General features: G+C 45.0%; 1 protein-coding gene across 4 annotated transcripts in view; it reads left to right on the plus strand.

The window, feature by feature from the left end:
• Positions 1–26,521, plus strand: part of TBC1D30 (TBC1 domain family member 30) — an 83,783-nt gene that overhangs the window by 52,351 nt on the left and 4,911 nt on the right. For all 4 annotated transcript variants that reach the window (XM_044280486.1, XM_044280487.1, XM_044280489.1 and 1 more), the window contains 7 exons: positions 1,292–1,417; positions 6,927–7,112; positions 10,345–10,513; positions 14,300–14,468; positions 22,711–22,816; positions 23,259–23,371; positions 25,952–26,091. In XM_044280486.1, the coding sequence (XP_044136421.1) occupies positions 1,292–1,417; positions 6,927–7,112; positions 10,345–10,513; positions 14,300–14,468; positions 22,711–22,816; positions 23,259–23,371; positions 25,952–26,091 (1,009 nt within the window). The remainder of the gene's footprint in view (positions 1–1,291; positions 1,418–6,926; positions 7,113–10,344; positions 10,514–14,299; positions 14,469–22,710; positions 22,817–23,258; positions 23,372–25,951; positions 26,092–26,521) is intronic.

Consider the following 26,521-nt stretch of genomic DNA (forward strand, 5'->3'; position numbering starts at 1 on the left):
ACAGGGCGATACATTTTGGAGTGTACATCTTCATTTTCATGTGCTCTGTAGAAAAAAATCTGTCTTTAAATTGACACTTTTGTGTAAAAAATGAAAATTACATTTTTTTCACCTTCTTAGCATTAATTTCAACAAAAAACTAGGGGGTCTAAATGCTCACTACACCCCTAGATGAATACCTTAGGGGGTCTAGTTTTCAAAATGGGGTCCATTGTGGGGGTTTTCTATTGTTTTGGCAGCTCAACGCCATTACAAGTGTGCAATGGGGCCTAAACCATTTTCAAGCAAATTTTGTGTTCTGAAAACAACTGGGTGTTCCTTTATGTTTGGGCCCTGCCGTTTGTCAAGACATAAGATTAGGGCCACAATGGGGGTATTTCTGAAGACAGGAGAAATGGGGTGATACATTTTGGAGTGTACATCTTCATTTTCATGTGCTCTGTAGAAAAAAATCTGTCTTTAAATTGACACTTTTGTGTAAAAAATGAAAATTACATTTTTTTTCACCTTCTTAGCATTAATTTCTACAAAAAACTAGTGGGTCAAAAAACTCATTACACCCATAGATAAATACGTTAAGGGGCCTAGTTTTTAAAATGGGTTCACTTTTGGGGGGTTTCTATTATTCTGACACTTATAAACCTCTGCAAACTTGGCTTGTTTCAGGAAAAAATATGTACTTAAAAAATTTTAACATTTATGTTAAAATGTAAAGTCTCCTAAATAAAAAAAAATAAAAAGTAAAAATTTTTGTGAGTGCAGCCAAAATAAAGTAAAGATGTGGAAATAAATTTCTGATAAAAAAATATTGAATAGTATTTATGTATGTATATGAAATATTGCAGTTGAAAATAGGAAAATGTGCAGTTTTTTACAAATTTTCATAAAATTTCACTTTTTTAATAAGGATACGCATACTTTATCGGTAGAATTTTACCACCTAAGTAAAGTACAATATGTGACGAGAAAACAATGTCAGAATTACTTTGATGTGCAAAACCGTTACAAAGTTATTCTAAGCTAAAATGACACATGTCAGATTTCCAAAATTTGGCTTGGTCATTAAGGCCCAAACAGGCTTGGTCACTAAGGGGTTAATGACCTAACCAGAGGATAGGCCTTCTATTTTTATGTCCAGGAAAACCCCTTTAATTTCTCATATGCTGTCAGTGATTGAAAATTATATTTATGTCTAAACGACTACATATGAAAATCCTCTGTGTAATGAAACATTTTTTTTTTTTTTTAATATCAATTCTGCTGCGCTGACTTGTATTTCTTGTATTTTTAGGTATGGTTGACGCTTGCAGACCAATACCTTCACAGTATTTCTATAGACTGGGAGAAAACAATGCGCTTTACATTCAATGAAAGGAGCAATCCTGATGATGACTCAATGGGCATACAGATTGTCAAGGTAATACTTTACAGTGAAGGTAAGGCCACATGTACTGGCTGAGGTACAGCTGAGGTCATAAACGGCAGCCACATGCAGTTTTAGCTGAAAGTACAGTGGTTGTGCAACACATTTTTAGCTGTGGTTTTACAGGTTTCTACTGTACGTCCCAGACCTGCATCTGAAAACTGTGGTTGCATGTAGTTCCAGTCTTTCCCTTAGGCTACTTTCACACTAGCGTTCGGGTTTCCGTTCGTGAGCTCCGTTTGAAGGAGCTCACGAGCGGACCCGAACGCAGCCGTCCAGCCCTGATGCAGTCTGAATGGAGGCGGATCCGCTCAGACTGCATCAGTCTGGTGGCGTTCAGCCTCCGCTCGCCTCCGCACGGACAGGCGGACAGCTGAACGCTGCTTGCAGCGTTCGGGTGTCCGCCTGGCCGTTCGGAGGCGTGCGGATCCGTCCAGACTTTCAATGTAAGTCAATGGGGACGGATCCGTTTGAAGATGCCACAATGTGGCTCAATCTTCAAGCGGATCCGTCCCCCATTGACTTTACATTGAAAGTCTGGACGGATCCGTACTAGGCTATTTTCACACTTAGCTTTTTTTTGCTAAAATAATGCAGACGGATCCGTACTGAACGGAGCCTCCGTCTGCATTATTATGATCGGATCCGTTCAGAACGGATCCGATCGAACGCTAGCCGAACGCTAGTGTGAAAGTAGCCTTAGAAGTGCAGAATGGCATGCTTTTTTGCTATGCCTGCTTATTCATTCAAATAGCGAACTGCGTGACTGAAACGCGGAGCATTAAACAGAAAATGGTCCTGTACAGGACTATTCATGTACTAAAATGCCTTGTTAGTTAGTGGCATACGGAGCAAGACTTCACGTTAATATGTTGAAGTACGCTAAGGCTTACCAAAAGGAAAAAGTTGAAGATTTAAAACACATCACTTTACGTGACAAATCTTAAATGTCATGGATCCCTTCTGACATGTGTGAATATGTCAAGGTTTTTGTTGATATACAATGCATTTAGAAAGTTTTCAAATCTTTCACTGTTATCAACAAATTGTGTTGCGGCCTTGGGCTAAAATAAAAAACAAAATTCAGGCTTTTCTCCATGATTCTGCACTCAATATCTCATAATAACAAAGTAGATATTTTTTATTTTTTTATTTTTTTTTATAATTAACAAGGATAAAGTCAATTTTGCATTGACGTAAGTATTCAGACCCTTTACTCAGTACTAAGGCTACTTTCACACTAGCGTTCGATCGGATCCGTTCTGAACGGATCCGATCATAATAATGCAGACGGAGGCTCCGTTCAGAACGGATCCGTCTGCATTATATTGGCATATAAAAGCTAAGTGTGAAAATAGCCTCGGACGGATCCGTCCAGACTTTCAATGTAAAGTCAATGGGGGACGGATCCGCTTGAAGATTGAGCCATATTGTGGCATCTTCAAACGGATCCGTCCCCATTGACTTACATTGTAAGTCTGGACGGATCCGCACGCCTCCGCACGGCCAGGCGGACAGCTGAACGCTGCAAGCAGCGTTCAGCTGTCCGCCTGTCCGTGCGGAGGCGAGCGGAGCGGAGGCTGAACGCCGCCAGACTGATGCAGTCTGAGCGGATCCACATCCATTCAAACGGAGCTCACGAGCGGACAGCCGAACGCTAGTGTGAAAGTAGCCTTAGTTGAAGCACCTTTGGTAGTGATTACAGCCTCCAGTCGTCTTGAGTGTGATGCCACAAGATTTGCCTACTTGGATTTGGGGATTTTCGGCCATTCTTCTCTGAAGATCCTCTCAATCCCTGTCAGGTTGGATGAAGACCTTCAATGGACAGCCTTTTTCAGGTCTCTCCAGAAATGTTCAATTGGGTTCTGACTGGGCCACTCAAGGACATTCTCAGAGATGAACCTAAGCCAATCATGTGTTGTCTTGGCTGTGTGCTTATGGTCATCTGTTGGAAGGTGAACCTTCAGCCCGGAACTCTCTGGATAAGGTTTTTATTAAGAATACTGGTGTACTTTGCTCCATTCAGCTTTCCCTAAACCCTGACCAGTCTTTCTGTCCCAGCCTCTGAAAAATACCCCCAGCAAGATGCTGCCACCGCAGGTGATGAGCAGTGCCTGGTTTCCTCCAGATAAGAAGCTTATAATTGAGGCCAAAAAGTTAAATCTTGGTTTCGTCAGACCAGAGAACCATGTTTCTCAGTCAGTCCTTAAAGGGACACTGACAGGCCAAATCAGCATATTTAGTTATATATATGACATTACAGGTCTTATACAGTCTATTAAAACCATCTAAGTATCCCCCCTGTCAACCTTATAAATACCGAAAAATAAAGTTTTATAACCTGCCTGACTCGTCACCAATCTGCCCAAGGGGCGGTGTTTAATCTTAAATTGCGCCCAGCCAGCCGCTCCCAACTGCCGTTCTGAAGCCCCGCCCAGCTCATCAATATTCACTTCGCTGGGCGGCGGCTACAACTCTCCCCAGTCAAGATCCTGCGCATGGGCAATTGAATCTTCTTGGCATCGTCCTCGTCTAATCTTCTGCGCTTGCGCCCGGCCGCGGTTACATCGCGCCGAGACTGGCAGGTTATAAAACTTTATATTTCGGTATTTATAAGGTGGACAGGGGGATACTTAAATGCTTTTAATAGACTGTATAAAACCTGTAATGTCATATATATAACTAAATATGCTGATTTGGCCTGTCAGTGTCCCTTTAAGGTGCATTTTTGCATAATCCTGACAAACTTTCATGTGTCTTTTACTGAGGAGAGTGCTGCAGTGATGGTTGACCTTCTGAAAGTTTCTCTAATCTACATACAGGATATTTGTAGCTCAGCCAGAGTGACCATTGGGCTTGTGGTCCTGTTTTTTTTCTTTTCTTCCAGGGTCCTTTTTTCTCCATTTACTTAGTTTGGTGGGGCTGCCATCTCTAGGAAGAGTCTTGGTCTTGGCCACTGACCTTATGGAAAATTTCAATGCAGCAGAAATTTATTTTGTACCCTTCTTCAGATCTGTGTTTCCACACAATCCTGTCTCTGAGTTCTATAGGCAGTTTGTTCCTTCCTGTGGCTTGGTTTTTGCTCTGATATGCATTGTCAGCTGTGAGACCTTATATAGACAGAGGTGTGTCTTTCCAAATCATGTCAAGTCATCTCAAAGATGATTAAAGAAATGGGAGGCCCCATAGCAAAGGATAAAACATAGCATAACAAATACTTATGTCCATGTGAAATTTTTGTTTTTCCCTTTTTTTTTTTATCAAATCTTTTTTTTTATTGATTTTCAATAAGAGTTTATGCAAACAACCCAAAAAGGGGAAAACATAAGACCCCCCCCCCCCCCCCCCCCACACACACCCAGAGTCTCGGGTTCGTGGTTGTAAGAAAGTCTCTAGAAGAGGCATCGATGGTGGCTCCGTAGTATTCCAAGAACCTTAGTCCCAGAAGATCTTCAGGATAAGCCATTGCCCGACTTTCCATTGGTTCTCCGTTTTCCGCATGCATATCCAGCATCCACTCCAACTATCACCCAGTCATACCCACAGATCATCATGCAATACGTTCCCATTGCCATTCAAAGCAACAAGTCTACTACATTAAACCACAACATTATAATGTGATATCCAAAGGGACCATATTTTTTCAAATTTCTTATTACTCCCTTGTTTTTGGTATACGTAACTCTCTAGTCTTACTAGCATATGAATCTTATCTACTAAGTTCTGGCTAGCCAGGGGGACAGAGGCAATCTAGTGAAACGCAATTAGCTTCCTTGCCTGGTAAAGGATTCTTGTGATCGCTATTCTAAGCTCAGGGGTAATAGGTATCTCCCTGGTATATCCCAGAATACAGATTGTAGGAGTTAGTTCAATAGTTACATCAAACACATTACAGACTAAGTTCCCCACATCAGACCAATATCTTCGCAATCTTGGGCAATTCCACATTAAGTGAATTAAATCAGCATTATGTGCGCCACATCTAGGGCAAGTATCGTCCATCCTATACCCCATTTTGTGTAATAAGACTGGAGTTCTATACACTCTATGCAGTAATAGCAATTGTGAGACTCTGTGGGCCTCACTTACCGCTACCACCGGGAAATCCTCCAATACCTCCTCCCACTGTTCCATTGTTAAGTCCTTGACATCATGTTGCCATTTGGAATATAGCTGCAGCGGATGGGCCGTGTGTAACGCCTCCATTAAGCTCAGATAGAACGAGGAGATCACCCCTCTTGTATTCCCCAGGGAGGTAATATGAGTAATAATCGGATGTGAATCAGCAGAGCCCATCTTCTCCTTACGGTCTTGTATTTGTACAGCATGCCGTACCTGAGGGTAGACATAAAATAACGTCTTAGGCAGTCCAAACTCTTGCTGCAACATATTTAAAGGATTTAGGACAGTTGTTCTCATATAGCTGACACATTTGATTAAGACCATAGACGTCCCATAATTTCACATTAGTTACCGTGTTTAGCTCCTTTTATAGGTAGTTAGGCCAGAGCGGGGTAAGTTGTGTGTACCCTTGGATTCCTACAATCTCTTTAGCTTTCGACCATACTGTGTGTATAGTGCGTAGGATACCATATTGCCTACCCTGTCATAAAAAACTCCACCCTCCAAAGCTGCCTTTACATTCTTAGTACGGATAAGCTGCTGCACAACCCGCCCAGCAGTGCTCAACTTATCTGCCTCTCCCCATCCCCGAAGATGCTGTAATTGGGCCGCTATGTAATACATCCGTGGGTCAGGGACACTCACCCCCCCCCCCAGGGTTTTAGATCTGCACAGCACCGCAAGTTTTATTCGGGGTGTTTTTTAGTTTTTCCCTTTAATTAATTAGCAAACATTTCTAATTCTGTTTTCACTTTCTCATTATGGGGTACTGAGTGCAGATTGATGGGGAAAAATTTGAATTGTTTTATTTCAGCACAAGGCTGCAACATAACAAAAAGTAAAACAAGTGAAAGGGTCTGAAGACCTTTGAAATGCATTGTAATAGTATGAGGAACATTTTCTTGACATTAGGCTTCTTAATACAGAGTAACCACCATTTTGATGCAACAGACTTTCTGAATATTTCTGCTTGCTTGCCACATGATTGTTACAAAAGCATATGGCAGCTCAAGCTGCTTCTATGAATGTGAAAGGGAGTTTAGTATACTCTAATAGCATGCATTGTCTCAATCCAATAGACTTTTGCAAAAGCAAAAAGTGTGCGTGTATGCAATAGACAGGTCATCTGTCCATAAATGAGCTTTGACAGTTAATATAGTATGTTGATCAACGCCCGTTTATATATGTTTTATATGTGGTTGCTTCAATAAAAGGGGTCAGTTCTCATAAGCATGTTTATGGGAACAAAATGCTCATGTCTTTGTACAATATGGCGTAGATATATTGACCAACTTCTTGTACGTTAACCTCCATGACAGCTCTTCCAAGTTCAATAGTACACTAGTTGTTTGATGTTATTTGTATATGTGATTTATTCTAGGATCTGCATAGAACAGGTTGCAGCTCCTATTGTGGACAGGAAGCAGAACAGGATAGAGTGGTACTTAAACGTGTGCTGCTGGCTTATGCTAGATGGAACAAGACTGTAGGCTACTGCCAAGGATTTAATATTTTGGCTGCCCTTATACTGGAAGTGATGGAGGGCAATGAGGGTGATGCACTTAAGGTGGGTAAAGCTACTTAAACCCTTGTTAAAGTCAAGTTGGATAATACTCAATAGTTGTATATTTAAATGGATTAAGTATTTTTCCCTTTTTATAAGAGAACTGATGATAAGATTCACCTAGGTTTTAGAAAAGGGGGGGGGGGGGGGGGGGGAATAAGAATAACACATTTTTTATAAGACCTTAGATCAGACCCCAATATCAAAACTCAAATCAGACCCCAATCAGATTTAAAATCAAATGACCGCGAACCGGTCTAAAACAAATGTGGTCACCGGGAGCAGGCAGTTCCGAGAACAGCCCGATGAAGGCCCCCGGCAGCTGTTCTCTGAACTGCCTGCTCCCGGTGACCGCTTTTGTTTCAGACCGGCTCGCGGCACAGGTAAGGGCTTACCTGTGCATCGCCGGACTTGTGAGTTAAGATGGCAGCCCGCATGTGTTCGCCGGCCATCACTGGCGGTGAGTACATCAAGCGCTGACAACGCAACAATCACCTCCCAGCCTGCATACTAATGAGCGCTGCCATAAGTATTCGTATTCACTTTATAATACACAGTCATTTTTCCACCACTTTTCAGGGGAAAAAGTGCATCTTATAAAGCGGAAAATACGTGTATATATATACTGAGAGAGAGTCCATCCATTTCCTAATATTCTAACAAATAGCAAGGACTATTTTGTAGGAAGGATTTGTGAAAAAAGAATCTACTGTTAGAGAAAGTGTTTTGTCTTGTATGTCTCATTCGTATTATTAGATGTGGTGATTGTTTTTTTAAGTGAGGACTATGTATGTATATCTATCAAACTTGTATAAAAAGCTTTTTTCTAAAGGGAACCTGTCAGTCCTAAAATGGACCATAAACCACCAGCATTACCTTATAGCTGTTGATATCCGGTTTCTAATGATGTTCTTGTCTAGGATGCCAGAGGTACTTGATCGCTGTAAAACAACTTTTATTTCCTTGCTTGCCGTAGGCAAACGAGGTTCTTGAACTCCAGGGGGCAGCGGCTTTTATGCTTGAAGTCAAGCTTGCCGCAGCCCTTCCCACCCCTTCATGTTTGATTGGTGACCTTTTAGAATTTTTTTCAGGCGCATACGACGTATGATTTCTTTTTCCGCATTTGTGCGTTGATCCGCTGTAGTGTACTTCGCTTCAATGGGTCAATGCACAGACTCGCGCGGGCTAGCACTCCAGAAAACATTGTCGCACATCAGCGTCAGTCACAGGACCAGGGGAGCGCCAGCTTACCGCCGAGAATCGCCTTGTCCACAACATCAACATCCAGATGCCATCTACACTACAGCGAGGATCAATGCACAGGCGCTGGAAACAAGATCATATGGCACATTCTCGAGATCTCAGGCTGGAACCACACCTGAAAGAATCCAAAAGGCCATCAGTCAAATGGTAAAAAAAGGGGGCACAATGAGCTTGAATTCAAGAACCTAATTTGCATATAGGCAAGGAATAAAAGTTGTTTCGCAGCGACCATGCGCCTCTGACTCTTACACAAGAACATCATTTGAAACCTGATGTCAACAGCTGTAAGGTAGTGCTGGCGGTTTATCATCCATTTTGGTGCAAACAGGTTCCCTTTTGAGGAACATACTAAGAAGTGGGGTAATGCACCACATTGGGTTGGTAAAGTATCTTCAGCAACCGCTTAGTCTCTTGAAACACAGTTAATGAATGCATGAGAGATTATATAGCCGTGCAAGATTTTATGGTCAAAGTGCCTGCTAATAATTCATGAAGAACTAAAGCTACGTATTACAATCCCCCCCCCCCCACCCAATTAATTAGTCATGTGTTAATTTCATCAAAGCTTCCTCTAATGTAACATATTTGACAAAATAATTGAAGTAGAAAGATAAAATGAATATTTATCAAAATGCAGATAACTATTTTATCGTTTAGAAATCTTAAAAGGATGCGCATGAATTATTTATGGTTGTTCACAGCCCTTGTTGTTCTCACTGTATTTAGCCCTGCATGAAGCAGAAAACCTGACTATCATCCACCTTATTTTAATACATGTTGGGGTGCATTTACATTTCCCGACGGATGCCTCCAATGTATATAGCAGTATAGGAATACAGTTGCGTACGTCAGCCATAAGTTCCAGTCTTTAAAAAAATAATAATAATAATAATGTATACTGTGTTATATACATTGTTTTTTACTGTTTTGACTATGCTGTTTTTGTTTAGCAAACAAGGGGGTAGCAGATCACTCATTTGGTCTCTACTGGGAGAATGGAGGCCAATGGATACACCGGATGTATACACTGGGAGCATCAGTTTGCATCAGTTCAGTTTCCATTCCGCTTTGGTGTCCGTCTGATGAAATTGAGCCAAATTCAATGGGAACGGATCTGTTTTCACTGACGCAATAGAAAACGGATCCGTCCTCCATTGACTTTCAATGGTGTTCAAGACGTGGTTAAAGATGATACAAACGGATCCGTTCTGAACGGATGCAGACGGTTGTATTATCTGAACGGATCCGTCCATGACGGATCAGCACAAAACACGAGTGTGAAAGTAGCCTAAGGTCATTGCTAAAAAGCATTTGCATGAACGCTCGTTAGCGATGATCTTCCTGTGTGAGACTACCGCCAATTACCTGATGAACAAGCAAAGGCTCGTTCATCAGTTAATTAGAATCTTTTGGCAAGTTTAAAAATCACCGTTGCCCGGCGATGGCATTAGCAATCCCTCTTCCCCATACTGAGGAGGAGATTGCTGCATGTAATAGTAGCGGTCTCCCCCGCTGACAAGTAGGCAATTGCCAGGAAGGAACGCAAAGGTTAATAATATTAATAACATATAATATGTAATACTTTTGTTTTAAAACCAGAGTTGGAGTCCGTACATTTCTTCTGACTCCACTACCCTGACTTTATGTAGACACCATGTTGAATCTTTATTAATTTACGTGTAAACTTTTTTCTTCAAAACAAAAAAATAATTGTTATATAGCAAATAAGTGGTGTGAACCCTTACACAGCTAAGTATACAAATGTATGCATATTTGATATTAACAAGGTCAAGTCGATATAGTGTCATCTGTTCTGGGCAGGGCAGTCTGAACTTTTTGAGAATTTTGCAGGGCTTTAAAATGCTTTGCCGTGTCACCTGAGCATCACCATGTTCCCTCTTGGGTTGTAGTTCTTTGTATACCTTGGATCTTATTATTTTTGCGCATAAACATTGTTTGTCTTCCACCACAGATAATGATTTATCTCATTGACAAAGTGCTGCCAGACAGTTACTTTGTCAATAACCTGCGGGCTCTGTCAGTGGATATGGCTGTGTTTCGGGATCTCGTGAGAATGAAGCTGCCGGATCTATCTCATCATTTGGATGTACTTCAGAGAACCGCAAATCGAGAAAGTGGAGGTATGTTCATGCATAATGATCACATTTAAACCCTTCTTGTATCTTTATTGACAATGTGTTGTCATGGAAACTTTACTAATATTAGTGTCACGCTCTAGTGTGGGAGGGAAACACCACACCGAACATAGGAGGGAAAGGGGGAAGGAAATAAGGCTTGAAAACTAGGGAAGGAAGATGGACACCTCCTAGGTAACAACTTCAAAAAGCTGTGGCAGCACCAGGATCTCAGCCGAGATCCAAACAGCAGCTATCCACATGTCCAACTGAAGCTATAAACCACACAGCATTGTGGAGAAACAACTATAAATAGGGAAAGCTAAATGACCACAATAGCAACACCTGGAGGTTAACCCCTTAAGGACCCGCGCTGTACATGTATGGTGCTGGTGGACATGACATAAGGACCAGCGCCGTACATGTATGGTGTGCTGATCGGCCGGGTGCAGGAGCTGCGCCCGCCCCATCAGCCGCAGGGGTCCGGCTGTCACTGATGGCGGGATCCCTACTGTACGCGCCGCCATCTGTGAAAACACAGATGCCGGTGCATTTATCCTCGCCGTCAGTGCTGACAGCGGGACGGTCCCCACGCTGCAGTGACGGGGACCCGATGGCAGGGAAGGCAGCCCGATGCCTATCGTGACAGCCTGTGAGATGTAGCCCTCTGGCAATCGTCTCCATTAGGCTTGTGTCGGATTTGGCAGCGCTTTCTTGTAAGGACCTCTTTCTTGTTCTCCACCAAGATAAGGCGGTGCTCCTCCCGGTATCTTATTTTCAGCCGAAGGTGTTCTCTGTCTTCTACGTCAACAAAGACATTGTTCTCCCTTCGTTCTGCACCTCTCTCTCACTTCCTAGGGAGCGAGCTCTCTGTCAGCTGGACGTGGTTTGGGCTCTAAGGATTTACCTGTCCATTTCTAGTTTGTTCCGCCGTACGGACTCCCTATTTGTTGTTCCTGAAGGTCCCCGCAAAGGCTTTCCAGCATCTAAGGTGACGATTGCCAAGTGGATTAGTTTAGCAATTGCTGAAGTATACCGCTCCCGGGGCAAGGTACCACCCCTCGGTGTCACGGCTCACTCGACCAGGGCGGTGGGTGCTTCTTGGGCTCTGTTCCACCATGCTTCCGCGTCACAGTTGTGTAAGGCAGCGACTAGTTCTGCCTTGCACACGTTCACCAAGTTGCATACTTTTGCTTTAGCAGACGCTGCCCTGGGCTTGAGCTTCTGCGAGGCAGTTTTCATGAGGGTGTGTTCTTCCTGCCCCGTGGACTTCTTTGGAACGTCCCACGGTCCTGTGTCTCCCAATGATACGAGCGAGAAAAAAAGATTTTTGTGAACTCACCTGTAAAACTTTTCAGCCTAATGTCGCCTCCTAGTGGCAGCAGCAGCTATACCCACGGTCCTGTGTCCCCCAGTGAATTAAGCGCGAGAGATTTTACAGGCGAGTTCACAAAAATCAATTTTTTTTTGTTTCAAAAATGCATTTATTGTGTTAATTGTAAAAAAAAAAAAAAAAGTATACACTTTGGGTATCGCCGCATCCGTAACAACCTGCTCTAAAAAAGAAAAATGCCATGTGACCTACCACGGTGTCGAAAAAGCAATTTTTTGTCACCTTGCATCACAAAAAGTCTAATAGCAAGCGATCAAAAAGTCGTATGCTAATCAAGTCGTCATGTCATCCCGCAAAAATGATACCCGAACTAAGACAATAGGCCCCCCCAAAAATATGATTTATTATTATTTATTTTTTTGTTTAAAAAATTATATTGTGTAAAACTTAAATAAAAAAATACATATTAGGTATTGCCACGTCCGTAAGGACCTGCTGTATAAAAATATCACATGGACTAACCCCTCAAGTGAACACCGTATAAAAATAAAAAGTGTGTCAAAAAAGCCATTTTTTGTCACCTTACATCACAAAAGTGTAAGGCCCCTTTCACATGAGCGAGTTTTCCACGAGGGTGCAATGTGTGACGTGAACGCATAGCACCCGCACTGAATCCTGACCCATTAATTTCAATGGGTCTGTGTACATGAGCGTTGTTTTTCACGCATCAGTTCTACATTGCGTGAAAATCGCAGCAAGTTCTATATTCTGCGTTTTTCACGCAGCTCTGGTTCCATAGAAGTGAACGGGGCTGCGTGAAAAACGCATTGCATCCGCAAGCAAGTGCGGGTGCGATGCGTTTTTCACTGATGGTTGCTAAGAAATGTTGTCTGTAAACCTTCAGTTTTTTTATCACGCTCGTGAAAAACGCATCAAAACGCATTGCACCCGCACGGAAAAAACTGGACAACTGAACGCAATCGCAGATAAAACTGATTGAACTTGCTTGCAAAATAGTGCGAGTTTCACTGAACGCATCCGGACCTAATCCGTCATGCTTGTGTGAAAGGGGCCTAATACCAAGCGATCAAAAAGTCATATGCACCCCAAAATAGTACCAACCAAACTGTCATCTCATACGGAAGAAAATGAGCCCCTACATAAGACAGTCGCCCGAAAAAAACAAACAAAAAAAAAACCGATGGCTTTCAGAATATGGAGGCACTAAAAACTGCCACCTCATCCCGTAGTTTCCAAAATGGGGTAATTTTTTGGGAGTTTCTACTCTAGGGGTGCATCAGGGGTTCTTCAAATGTGACATGGCAGCTCAAAATTATATCAGTGAAATCTGTACTCCAAAAACCATATGGCGTTCCTTTCCTTCTGCGCCCAGCCGTGTGCCCGTACATCAGTTTACGACCACATATAGGGTGTTTCTGTAAACGAAAGAATCAGGGCAATAAATATTGAGTTTTGTTTGGCTGTTAACCCTTGCTTTGTTAGCGGGAAAAAAATTGATTAAAATGGAAGATCTGCCAAAATTTTCCTTTTTAATTCTTGTGGAACACCTAAAGGGTTAAGAAAGTTTGTAATATCAGTTTTGAGTACCTTGAGGGGTGTAGTTTCTAAAATGGTTTCTAATATGTAAGCCTCACAAAGTGACTTCAGACCTGAACTGGTCATTAGACAGTAGGTTTTGGAAATTTTATGTAAAATTTCAAGATTTGCTTCTAAACGTCTAAGCCTTCTAACGTCCCAAAAAAAAGAAATTGTCATTTACAAAATGATCCAGAAATGAAGTAGACATATGGGGAATGTAAAGTAATAACTATTTTAGGAGTTATCACTATCTATTTTTAAAGCTGAAAAATTGACATTTTTAAAATTGCAAATTTAAAAAAAAAAAAGGGTAAATTTGGTTGTTTTTTTTTAAATAAAAATGTAATATTTTTTACTCAAATTTTCCACTGTCATGAAGTACAATATGTGAAGAGAAAACAGTCTCAGAATGGCTTGGATAAGTAAAAGCGTTGTAAAGTTATTACCACATAGTGACACGTCAGATTAGCAAAAAATGGCCTGGTCCTTAAGGTGAAAAATGGCAGGGTCCTGAAGGGGTTAAGGGTGTGGCTTGTACCAGAAACAACACAGATGCCTATTGATCCACAAGGTAAACATGTCAAATCAAACCACGTGTTGCCAGTCTCAAAGATTTCCTGCCACTCACTGTTGCGGGGTTGTCTGTATGTCTCGGTACGTCTGTGACAATTAGATACTGTATATGCAATGTGATTGTATTGATTTAAAACAGCAGCACCAAAAAAGTGTATGCCGGTGGCTTAACCTCTAAGAAAAATGCCATGTGTGCTACAATATACAAACATACAGTAGCTGTATGTATTAGAGAATTAGTTTATGTTGTAAGTTTACATTTACTCATATGGACCTTTTTGTTCCAGGTGGATATGAGCCCCCTCTTACAAACGTGTTTACCATGCAGTGGTTCTTGACTCTCTTTGCAACCTGTCTTCCAAACCACACTGTTCTTAAAATCTGGGATTCCGTGTTCTTTGAGGGATCTGAGATCATCCTACGAGTAGCACTGGCCATTTGGGCAAAGCTTGGAGAGTATGTTTTATTTTTTTGTTTTTTGTTTTTTTTATTTGATAACATTTTTATGTAATAACTACAAATACCCCAATACACTGTAGATGACTGTATAAAGGTATACCGTCTCACCCCAATTTTTCATCAAATCACACTGTGGACAGGGTACATTATTAAAACATAACTTTTACTGGATATAGATAAAATACTACCAATAAGAAAACAAAAATTGCAGTGAGTAAACAATAACTAAACTATAGTCAGCACTCCCTGATTGCTAGAATACGTAAGTGATAAATGGGTAGCTCTTACCACTTCCAGAAGTGTAGACTATGAACCAGCATCAGGTGTGTGACACGGATATATCCTTCAGTACGGTGGCAAAAGGACATAGGTGACTGTTACTCCTAGTTATCCTAATTAGCCCTTAATGTAAAGCCCTACCTGCAGGAGGGTTTGGGGAACTAATTTCACCTGCCTACCAGACACAGAGCACCAGCCCCGATAGGGGCGACCCCATTCGAAACCTTTCCCTATTTGGGGCCTGTTCCCTGCAGTTACCCTCACTTAATTCCCTACATGCCACGTCTCCCAGTTTATCACAACTAGCGGTGAGACTAAGGTGGATAGGGGACACTTCCTCACACCAAGGCATGGACCATTGTCTCCAATTGTGCCTACAGCCTCTACGTGACAAGGAATTGTCATTGCTTCCTAATCGTATTTTCTCGCCCATTTTCCTTGGGGGACACAGACCTTGGGTATAGCTCAGCTCCCTAGGAGGCGTGACACTAAGTAAAACTGTTAAGCCCCTCCTCCATCAGCTATACCCTCAGCCTGGAGATAGAGGCTACCAGTTTTAGCTTAGTGTCCAAGGAGGCAAGACACTCCCTGCTACTGCAGGGCTGTTTTCTCCTTGTTGTAATTTTATTTTATTTTTGTTTTTTCCTAGAGATACCAGAGACGCATTGGGCCTCTCTGCTCTCCCGGGGTGAGCTGCGCCAGTGCCAACTTATCTGCACTGCTGCCTCCCCCACAGAAGCAATAGGAGGATCTGGGCAGCAATGGCTCCCCTACATCCCGCCAGCTAGGGGGTCGCCCGCACGCAAAGCCCCTCTCCCAGCTTCCTGCCACTGCGGTGCCAGTAGCTGAAGGGGCGACCCTGCTGGAAGGAACTGAGGGTGAAGACAGGTGAGATGGCTTTTCCAGCCCATACCCCGTCCCTATCGGCAAGCATGTACCCCTCTGGGTAAGGGGGGCACCCGTGGTCGCTCATTCTGAGCGCTCCAGCAGACCCTCCCCAGCTCCCCTCCGTGTATCCTGCACCCCCACGCCGTTTTCCCCCATTTTCAGGCTACTCTTCAAGACGGCTGATCTCTCCCTCCCGCCGCCGCCCGCTCCGTTCCGAACGGGGGGCGGGGCTTATGCCCGACATGACCATATCGGCATCGGCGGGGCAGGGGACAATGGTGGCAGAAGGTCACCCACCTGGGAATAATCGCCGCACTCTTGGGGCCTGCGGGCCCTTTATTTCATGGCATCCTGCTTCTTCTTAGCCCTGCGAGTTTTTTCGGCAGCAGGGGGCGTGGCTTACGCGCGCGCGCGCCATTTTGGGGGCGGAGTTAGGTTCTCCTTCACAGGAGACATTTCAAGCGCTGGAGGGGGCGGAGCTTGTTCCCCGCGCTTCTGCTGAATTCTTCCCGCGTTTCCTCACTCCTAGACAGGAAGCTGGGACACGTGGGGGACTCTGAGCACCTGGTGTATCGCTCGGCTTCTGTGGGCGCTATCTGCAGGCTCTCTGCTGTTTGCTGCTCCCTGCTGCTGCTGCTGCTGCTGCAGCTGCTGCTGATCCTCTCTACTCCTGACGTTCTTCTGAGGCACTGGTAGGACAGTTAACCCTCTCCTAACCCTCCTGGTCATAGCTGCTATATCCCTTGTGGTCTCTGTATTGGGGTACGACCACTTTTTCAGCATGTCAGATCCCACGGGTGCCCCCAAACCCTGGTACCATGCCTGTACCGCCTGTAAGGAACTTTTTTCGTGTGGGCAATCTGAGCCGCATTGCCTTGCATGTCAGGCCCCGGTGCAGGGCCCGCTTTCCGCTGCGCCCCCCGGTGCCTCTGAACCCCCTGACTGGGCTAGGTCTCTGTCTCAGGCGGTGGAAAGCCTTACACACGTAGTGGGCCGTCTCGTGGATAGACCGCCTCTCCCGCAGGCTGCCACAATCCCTGTCGCACCCGCTGGGACTACCGTTTCTGCCGCCCCCACTGATTCCCTGCCTCCCAGCGAATCTTCCAGGGCCCGGCATATTCAGAAACGTTCAAGGGTTGAGCGCACATCTTCTCCAGATGCTTCGCTCTCTCCGCCATGCGTGCGAGCTCAGTCAAGTCTATCCTCTCAAAGGGATACGCTTTCTGAGGGAGAACTGGCGGATTCGGACGTGGACATGGACTCAGAGCTTCCGTCCAAATTGGCGTCCGCGGTGGGGCATCTTATCACTAGCATCCGTGATACCTTTCACATACACGATGACCCCCCCAGCTCTGAACAGGCCGGCGTGTCCTTTCTTCGCCCCAGACAGGCCTCCAAGGTCTTTCCCATCCACGCAGATTTTTCTTCTGTGGTGTCCAAGGCTTGGACCCGGCCTAACGTCCGCTTTGTTACACCCAAAAAGCTGGACATTTGTTATCCCTTTCCAGCGGATTCTGTGACCACGTGGACGTCCCCGCCTAAGGTTGATCCTCCCGTGGCTCGCCTGTCCAAAAGCACTACTATTCCTGTACAAGACGGATCTTCCCTCCAGTCTGCTGAGGACCGTCGTACGGAATCCCTCTCCAAGGCCATATTTACTGCCTCTGGTTCGGCCCTTAGACCGGTCTTTGCCTCCGCCTGGGCTGGTAAAGCGGTCTCTGAATGGGGTTTGCAACTGGAACGGGAGTTAGGGTCGGACGTCCCTCTACAGGACCTCCGTTCCTTAGCCCAACTAATTGTCCAGGCCGGAAAATTTGTCTGTGAGGCCTCTCTTGATGCGGGTGCCCTCATTGCCCGTTCCTCTGCCCTGGCAGTATCTGTCAGGAGGGAACTCTGGCTGAAGGTTTGGGCGGCGGACGCCGCTTCCAAACGCTCTTTGGCTGGCCTACCATTCACGGGTTCCCGCTTGTTCGGAACCCGTCTGGACGAACTTATATCTGAGGCCACGGGTGGGAAGAGTACTCACCTCCCCCAGTCCAGGCCGAGGGGCGCCCCCCGTGGTCGCGCTGGTTCGTCCCGTTTTCGGTCCTTTCGCAAGCCCACCGGGTCTAGACCCGCGGCCGGTTCTTCTTCCTCTGGCCCAGCCCAGGATAGACGCAAGAAGCCGTTTTTTCGGACGCAATCTACCTGGCGCAAGCCCCAGCCCACACGGGCTCCCTCAGGCCAGCAGCCCTCTGCCTGAAGGTGCGCCCCCACCCACCCGGGTGGGGGGCCGCCTTCTACTGTTCAGGAACGTATGGCGGGCCCACATCTCAGACGCATGGGCGCTCGAGATTGTATCTTGCGGATACAAGATCGAATTTGCGTCCATTCCGCCAGACCGTTTCTTCCGGTCCCGTCCTCCGCGGGATCCCGTACGAGCGGCCGCCTTCTTCACGGCCATTCGCTCTCTAATGGACAAGGGTGTCGTCGCCCCCGTGCCTCCGACGGAAAGGTTCAGGGGGTTCTACTCGAACCTCTTTGTGGTTCCCAAGAAGGAAGGCTCAGTGCGACCGATCTTGGACCTAAAGCGCCTGAACCGTTTTCTCCGACTGCAGAGATTCCGGATGGAGTCTCTCAGGTCCGCAGTGGCCTCCCTGGAAAGAGGGGATTTCATGGCCTCAATCGACGTTCAGGATGCATATCTCCACGTTCCGGTTGCTCCATGTCATCACCGCTTCCTGCGCTTCGCGGTGGGGGACGATCACTTCCAATTCGTCGCCCTTCCCTTTGGTCTGGCGACGGCTCCTCGAGTATTCACCAAGGTCCTGGCCCCTGTCTTGGCCCTTCTGCGTTCAAGAAGTGTTTTTCTTCTCCCTTACTTGGACGACATCTTGGTCAAGGCACCCTCCTTCTCTCAGGCATCCGGCAGTGTGGGACTCACTCTGGAGACCCTGACGCGGTTCGGTTGGATCATCAACCACCCCAAGTCTTCTCTTACCCCCTCCAGACGGCTGATCTTCCTGGGGATGCTCCTGGATACGGAGTTGGCGGAGGTCCGCCTCCCGTCGGACAAGCGTCTGGCCCTTTGCGGGTCTGTTCGCAGTCTCCTCCGTCATCACCGCCCTTCCCTCAGATCCAGCATGCGGTTGTTGGGGAAGATGGTTGCCTGTTTCGAAGCGGTGCCGTTCGCACAATTCCGATCCCGCACCTTTCAGAGGGCAATTCTGTCGGCCTGGGACAAATCACCGAGGAGTCTGGACAGGACCTTTCTTCTGCCTCCCCTGGCTCGGGCTTCCCTCAGCTGGTGGTTGCATATCCCTCTACGGGGGAGGTCCTTCCTCCCACTGAACTGGCTGGTGATTACCACCGATGCCAGCTTACGGGGGTGGGGGGGGGTTTTCCCTCCCCGGTCCGTCCAGGGCGTTTGGTCTCTATCGGAGTCCAGACTTCCAATCAATATTCTGGAACTGAGGGCGATTCTTCTGTCCCTCAGACACTGGACCCATCTACTGAGGGGCCACCCTGTTCGGATCCAATCGGACAATGCCACGGCTGTGGCATACATAAACCATCAGGGAGGCACTCGCAGCGCTGCAGCGATGCAAGAGGTGACCCTCATTCTCCTCTGGGCGGAGGCGCATGTGCCGGCCTTATCCGCGATTTACATCCCGGGGGTGGACAACTGGGCGGCGGATTTCCTGAGCCGGTCCACCATCGACCCGGGAGAATGGTCCCTGCACCCAGAGGTGTTCGAAGCCCTTTGTCTTCGCTGGGGTCGCCCCGACGTGGACATCATGGCTTCCAAATTCAACCACAAGGTCCCCCAATACCTGGCCAGGGCACGGGACCCGAAGGCGTACGGCGCCGACGCGCTCGTCCTTCCGTGGCGCGAATTCTCCCTTCTGTACGTCTTTCCTCCTTTCCCCCTCCTGCCACGGGTTCTTCGGAGGATCGCGGCAGAGGGCGTTCCCGCGATTCTGATCGCCCCGGATTGGCCCCGCCGGTCTTGGTACGCCGACCTAATGTTGCTGTTGGCAGACGCACCGTGGCCACTGCCCTCCAGGGAAGACCTTCTCTCTCAGGGACCGATCTTCCACGAGCATTTAGGCTCGCTACGTTTGACGGCGTGGCTATTGAGACCGCCGTCTTAACGCGACGGGGTTTCTCCGCGGACGTAGTCCGCACCATGATCCGTGCTCGTAAGCCCGTGTCCTCTAGGATCTACTATCGGGTTTGGAGGTCCTATCTGGGGTTCTGTGAGTCCCGGAGCATCCCACCTCTCCGGTTTTCTCTTCCCACGATCCTGTCCTTCCTCCAGTCGGGTCTGGACCTGGGCTGAGCCTCAGTTCTCTGAAGGGACAGATTTCGGCGCTGTCTATTCTTCTCCAGCGTCCCCTGGCCCCTCTGGGGCCAATTAAGACCTTCTTACAAGGGGTGGCTCACTCTGTTCCGCCGTACCGCCCTCCAGTTCCATCCTGGGACCTGAATGTGGTGCTCTCGGCGCTCCAATCAGCCCCCTTCGAGCCTTTACGGGAGGTCTCCCTTCGCCTTCTGTCCTGCAAGGTCATTTTTCTTGTGGCCATCACATCTCTCCGACGGGTGTCGGAGTTAGCGGCTCTTTCTTGCTCCGAACCTTTCCTGATCTTCCACCAGGATAAGGTTGTGCTTCGGCCTGTCCCGTCCTTCCTGCCAAAGGTGGTCTCCGCCTTTCACATCAATGAGGACATCGTCCTTCCGTCGCTCTGTCCCTCTCCTTCCCACCCCAGAGAACGGGAACTGCACCGTCTGGATGTGGTCAGGGCGTTGAAGATTTATCTGGAGGTCACCGGATCCTTTCGGCGCACGGACTCCCTGTTTGTGGTTCCGGAGGGTTCGCGCAAGGGTTTGGCGGTCTCCAAGGTGGCTATTGCCCGTTTCATTAAACTGGCGGTGTCTGAGGCTTATCGAGCCAAGGGTAGAGCTCCGCCTTTCAGCGTCACTGCTCATTCCACCAGAGCAGTCGGAGCTTCCTGGGCGCAGAGGCATCGGGCCTCGGCTGAACAGTTGTGCAAAGCAGCCACTTGGTCCTCTCTGCACACTTTCACAAGGTTCTATAGAGTGCATACGCATGCATCAGCGGATGCTGCTTTGGGCCGCCTGGTTTTGCAGGCAGCGGTTTCCTGATGCTCCGGTGGTGGTCCGCCTTGGGTTTGTGGTCCCTCCCTTCTTGGACTGCTCTTGAACGTCCCAAGGTCTGTGTCCCCCAAGGAAAATGGGCGAGAAAAGGAGATTTTTGTATAACTTACCAGTTAAATCTCTTTCTCGCTCTTCCTTGGGGGACACAGCACCCACCCTTCTGTGTTTTGTTACAGGGTTATGGTCTGGCGCCCCGTTGGGTTGCTGGCTGGTTGTTTCCGTTATTGGTTGTTATCCTTTCACTACTTGGACACGCAACTGGTAGCCTCTATCTCCAGGCTGAGGGTATAGCTGATGGAGGAGGGGCTTAACAGTTTTACTTAGTGTCACGCCTCCTAGGGAGCTGAGCTATACCCAAGGTCTGTGTCCCCCAAGGAAGAGCGAGAAAGAGATTTAACTGGTAAGTTATACAAAAATCTCCTTTTTCTTCACTTCCCGTGGTTGGGATGAAAAGTGGAATGTAGGGAATAAAGTGTGGATAACTGTAGGGAACAGGCCCCAAGTAGGGAGAGGTTCCGTATGGGGTCTCCCCTATCTAGGCGGCTGCTCTGTGTCTGGTAGGCAGGTGAAATTAGTCCCCCTAACTCTCCTGCAGGTAGGGCTTTACATTTAGGGATAATAAGGATACAGATTACCTTACCGCCACTGACACTAGGAGCATCGGTCACCTATGTCCTTTTGTCACCGTACTGAAGGATATATCCGTGTCACACACCTGATGGAAGTGGTAAGAGCTACCCATTTATCACTTACGTATTCTAGCAATCAGGGAGTGCTGACTATAGTTTAGTTATTGTTTACTCACTGCAATTTTTGTTTTCTTATTGGTAGTATTTTATCTATATCCAGTAAAAGTTATGTTTTAATAATGTACCCTGTCCACAGTGTAATTTGATCAACATTTCTATGTACAATATATACTGTATTTTATTGTTGATCTATGAAAAAAAAATTGCGATATATGCTGTTTAGATTCTGGCCATAGCCCAGCTTTGCACTGCACATGGAGCTACAGTTAAACGTTGTCCATTTAACACATGATTGGCAGCATTTGCTGTGTAATTTTGAAAAGATCATTAAAATCAGAATAAGCTCCTCCAGCTTCAAAGAAACTTTGGACACTTCACATTTTATTTTATGGATAGTGGAAAAAGTCCCCAGATGTCCAGGAATTTATAGGCTGTTGGCACTCGTGTTGAATGGACATGACAGAAAGTGAACCTACACATTAAAGGGGTTGTTCACCCTTGGATGCCTCTTGAGCAGAATTCCCAGTGCGAATCGAACTGCGGAGGAAATCATATGTACCTAATCCCAGCCGCTGGGTTCCATCTCCTTTGTAGCTCTCAGATCTCCCTGCATCAACATGTGGTTTGATGTGGGTCACATGGCCACTGGGGCATGACGCATGGGAGATAGGTCACTGCTGCAGCCAACTGGATGATGTTCTGGGGAGATCTGAGAGCTGTAGAAGCCTAGGCCCATTTCATCATAGAAATGATCTACATACAAATTATACACCACATACTAAGTTATACAATGCATTCTACTCCAGGGATGCATTCACAATTCTTTTGGCTTCAGAGCTGAAATTTCCCAGCATTCTTTGTTTGTTCAGATATTATGCACACCACCATATTTTTTATCTATTTGCTATACGCATTTTTCTTAGAGAGCACACTGACATCAGTTTTTTTAAAATTTGCAGATCCATGTGACCATTCTGTAGATTATAGGAAATGTCATATACTTATCTGCATTACAAATGAGATTAGCCCTTTCTATTGATGGGAGTGAGAAAAATGCTAAATGTTTTTTGCAGACTGAAAAATACGGACACGGCCATGTGCATTATATCTTATGGTTATTCTATAGCGGTGTTAAATGATATTAAAATATTCCTGTTCTGTTTCAGGCAAATTGAGTGTTGCCAAAATGCGGATGAATTCTATAGTACAATGGGGAGATTGACCCAGGAGATGCTTGAAGACAACCTGATAGACAGCAATGAACTGATGCAGGTTATAAGCAAACTCTCATTTTCTAGCCCATCAAGTTGCAGAATGGTGTCATGTCATGTGTGAACAACACTGTGTATTATTAGTGTTGTTTAAAATGTGCCCCTGTGTGAATTGCTAGCACTTGTTTGGGTGCTATCTCACATATACTGATGCGTGAATCCCTAATTATAAATCCATTCCCATTATCTGCAAGCTTTCCATTCTAAATATTTAAGGAGGATTATGGAGCCTGAGTCATTGAGATATTGTGCCACTCATTTGGTAACTGCATACATTATTCGGAAAGAGCACAAGAAGGAATTGTCCACCATCTGTTTATTTGAAGTCTTGTATTGTATATTACTAGTTCATACTGTATATGGTACTGACTATCTTTGTGGCTATGATGTGTTTTTATGTTTGTATTTGTTATATTTACTTTGGTACAATTTACTTTTTGTAGACGGTGTACTCGATGGCTACTTTCCCATTTCCACAACTAGCCGAGCTGAGGGAGAAGTATACATATAATATCACACCTTTCCCAGCACCAGTCAAGTCTGCTTCATTTTCTGGGTAACCACATCCAGTCTTTGACCATAACCTATAACCTTTCCTTTGTCCTATGCATAGTACAATTTATCATAAAACTTTTCAGTTATTGTATAGAATGTACCATTTTATTTTCTAAATATCATTAATTTCATGCAAGGCAATGTTGTACATGTATCATATAATGTAACTGTTGCTGAAAATAGGTCTGTGGATGCGCTGTGTCCAATTCCAAAAAACAAGCCCTCATACTTCTATATGAACGAAAGAAAAAAAAAGTTATGAGTCTGGAAAGGCAGGGAGTAAAAATGGAAAATTGCATTCTTCAGGAAAGAGTTAAGGAAAAAAATAAAAAAAAGAATTAAATATTATATTGTGATGGTCAGGTGAGCTCATTTATCACTAAGTTGAAAGACAGAACTCCCTTATGCTTGTTTCAGGAACTGTTGGCCGCTGGCACCCTCCCAGTTTTGTCCTGCTAATACAGTATTGAAGGATCGGTTCAAAGCTAGAAAACACGCAGGTCCTCTTATCTGATGCTGTATCTCACAGTGGCCTGTAACATTTGTTTTTATTCTATTGTTTATTTTAGTTTTTTATCTTGTAATAAAATAACCAAACGTCACAGCCCATTGTAAGATATAGCAATACTGTAGGAACAGCACTAGATTAGAGGACCTATTTTCTAGCCTAAATGCTCACACAACAGATTCTGAAAAGCCACCTACAAAATTTGCAAATTTTTTTATTTGTTTTTTTTCAGTGTCTTTTTATTTTTAACCAATGGATGTTTACTTCAGTACGAAACTGCATTTTCAGTTCATGGTGTTTGGCGGCAAAAACTGCACAGAAAATGTGCAGATACATATGAAGCTGTTTTTGATTCTTCCTACTTATTTCAATGGGAAATTCAGCACAGATGCGACCCCAAGATAGGGCATGCTACTTCTTTTTATCCCCCCCACACTTCTTTTTTTCCATGCAGAAAAAGAGTGCTGTTTCCCATTGACCTCAATAGGCTGTTTTGAGGAGAAGACGTCCCAAAATCAGTGCCAAAAAACGGTGTGAACTGACTCTTAAACTAATTGCATCTACCGTAAATATTCAAGTGATTTTGTTTCTGAAAATTAAAGAGGAAAGCTATGTGATATACTCTTTAAGTTTATGATAGGGCTGTGGAGTTGGAAGGCCAAAGTTCTCCCTCCGACTCTTGCATTTTATAATACTCCGATGCCTTCATAAATGGCCAATTATTTAGAAATAATAACACATTTTCGGTAGTAAAATGGTGACATTGGGATTTTTCTTACGATCCTGTAAGTAATCAGGCTACTTAGATGAAACTTAAACCATATTTATTGGAATATAAGAGCTGACAACTGATTTTCTATCACCACTAGAACACCCTGCTAATCAATGTTTATAATATTAGAGATAGAACGCAGGAGAGGTGAGAACTAATTATCTACCATCACTAGAACGCCCTGTTTATCACCGTTTGTAGTATGAGAGACAGGAAAAGTGAGAACTGATTATCTGTCGCCACTAGAACACCCTGCTTATCATTGTTTATAGTATGATATGAAAGTAATCCTAGCAGACGTTTTTCAATTCAGCACGGTGTATTCTCTTATTCTAGCATACAGATATAGGCCTCATGCACACGACCTTGCAGTTTTTTGCGGTCTGCAAAAAATGGAAGCCACCCGTGTTGCCTTCTGCATTTTGCGTAACGGAATGGGCTCTGGCAATGTAAATGCCTATTCTTGTCCGCAAAGCGCAGACAAGAATAGGACATGTTATATTTTTTTAACGGGGCCGCGGAACAGAGCCACAGATACGGACAGCATCTTTTGCGGCTCTATTGAAGTGAATGTGTCCTCATCCGAGCCGCCAAAACGGCGGCTCGGATGCGGACCCAAACAACGTTCCTGTGCATGAGGCCATAGGTTTACAGGACGCATTTCTGTAAACTTAGATCTGTATGCTGGAATAAAAGAATAGACGGTGATGAATTGACTAATGTCTGCTGGGATTACTTTCATATTGCTCTTGGGGAACGCCCCTCCCTGCGCTGCGTAAGCTACAGACCGAGTGCTGTTTAAATATTATCACAATGTTTATCGTATAAGGGATAGGAGAGAACAGAGGAGAAGGTAGAACTGATTATTTGCCACCACTAGAACACCCTGCTTATCACTGGTTATAGTATGAGGGAGGGACATAGTATGAGGGAGGGACAGGAGAGGGGGAGAACGGATTTTCACCACTAGAACCCCCTCCTTATCACTGTTTATAATATAAGGACAGGAGAGTTGAGAACTGATTATCTATCACCACGAGAACACCCTGCTTATCACTGATTTCGATAAATAAATAAGAACATAAAATTATATTTATGATTAACATTTCTAAATGTGTATGAAAGTTAATATTAATGATAGATATTTTGTTAATCTGGAAGTCCGAGTTGGTACATTTCTACTAACTGCAACTCCACAGCCCTGGTTTATATTACCCTCTAAATAACTATAGTGGTGATGACTGAGAACTGAGGAAAAAGTGGCATTTAAACACTATACTGTGTACTTTTTAATATTACAGGCTCCCAAGTAAGATGCAAGACAGTGATGAAGAAAATGACATTGATGATGATGACATAAATGCCAATTCTGTTGGGTGTCTTGGCCCATTTAGTGGATTTTTGACTCCAGAACTGCAGAAGTATCAAAGGCAGATTAGAGGTAAAAAATAAAACAGACATATAGGGGGTAACTTATTAAGACTGGCGTTTTAGACGGCGGTGGATCCGGCAAAATTATGAAGAGGCTGCAGGCCTCTAATGCTGCTTCTAAATGTTAGACAGCTTCTGAGCTGTCTTACATTTGGACCATTTTCTACTCCTAAAACAGGCGTAGAAAGTGATGAATGAGTCTGGCCTGTCCCTGCTCACTCCATGCCAACAATTTTAGACATGACGTGAGCAGGGAAAAGTCGCTGATTGCGGCACAACTAACTATCTTGCCGCCATCTGTGCCTGAAATACTCCTAATATAGGCGTATTTCAGTATAATAAATGAACCCCATATTGCTGAAATTTTCTTGAAATATTTTTCCTAGAAGGGACCTATACTTGAATATAAAAACTAGGTGGTAAAGTATGAATGCTGCAGC

The sequence above is a fragment of the Bufo gargarizans genome, chromosome 2, assembly GCF_014858855.1.
Source record: "Bufo gargarizans isolate SCDJY-AF-19 chromosome 2, ASM1485885v1, whole genome shotgun sequence".
Classification (NCBI taxonomy): Eukaryota; Metazoa; Chordata; class Amphibia; order Anura; family Bufonidae; genus Bufo; species Bufo gargarizans.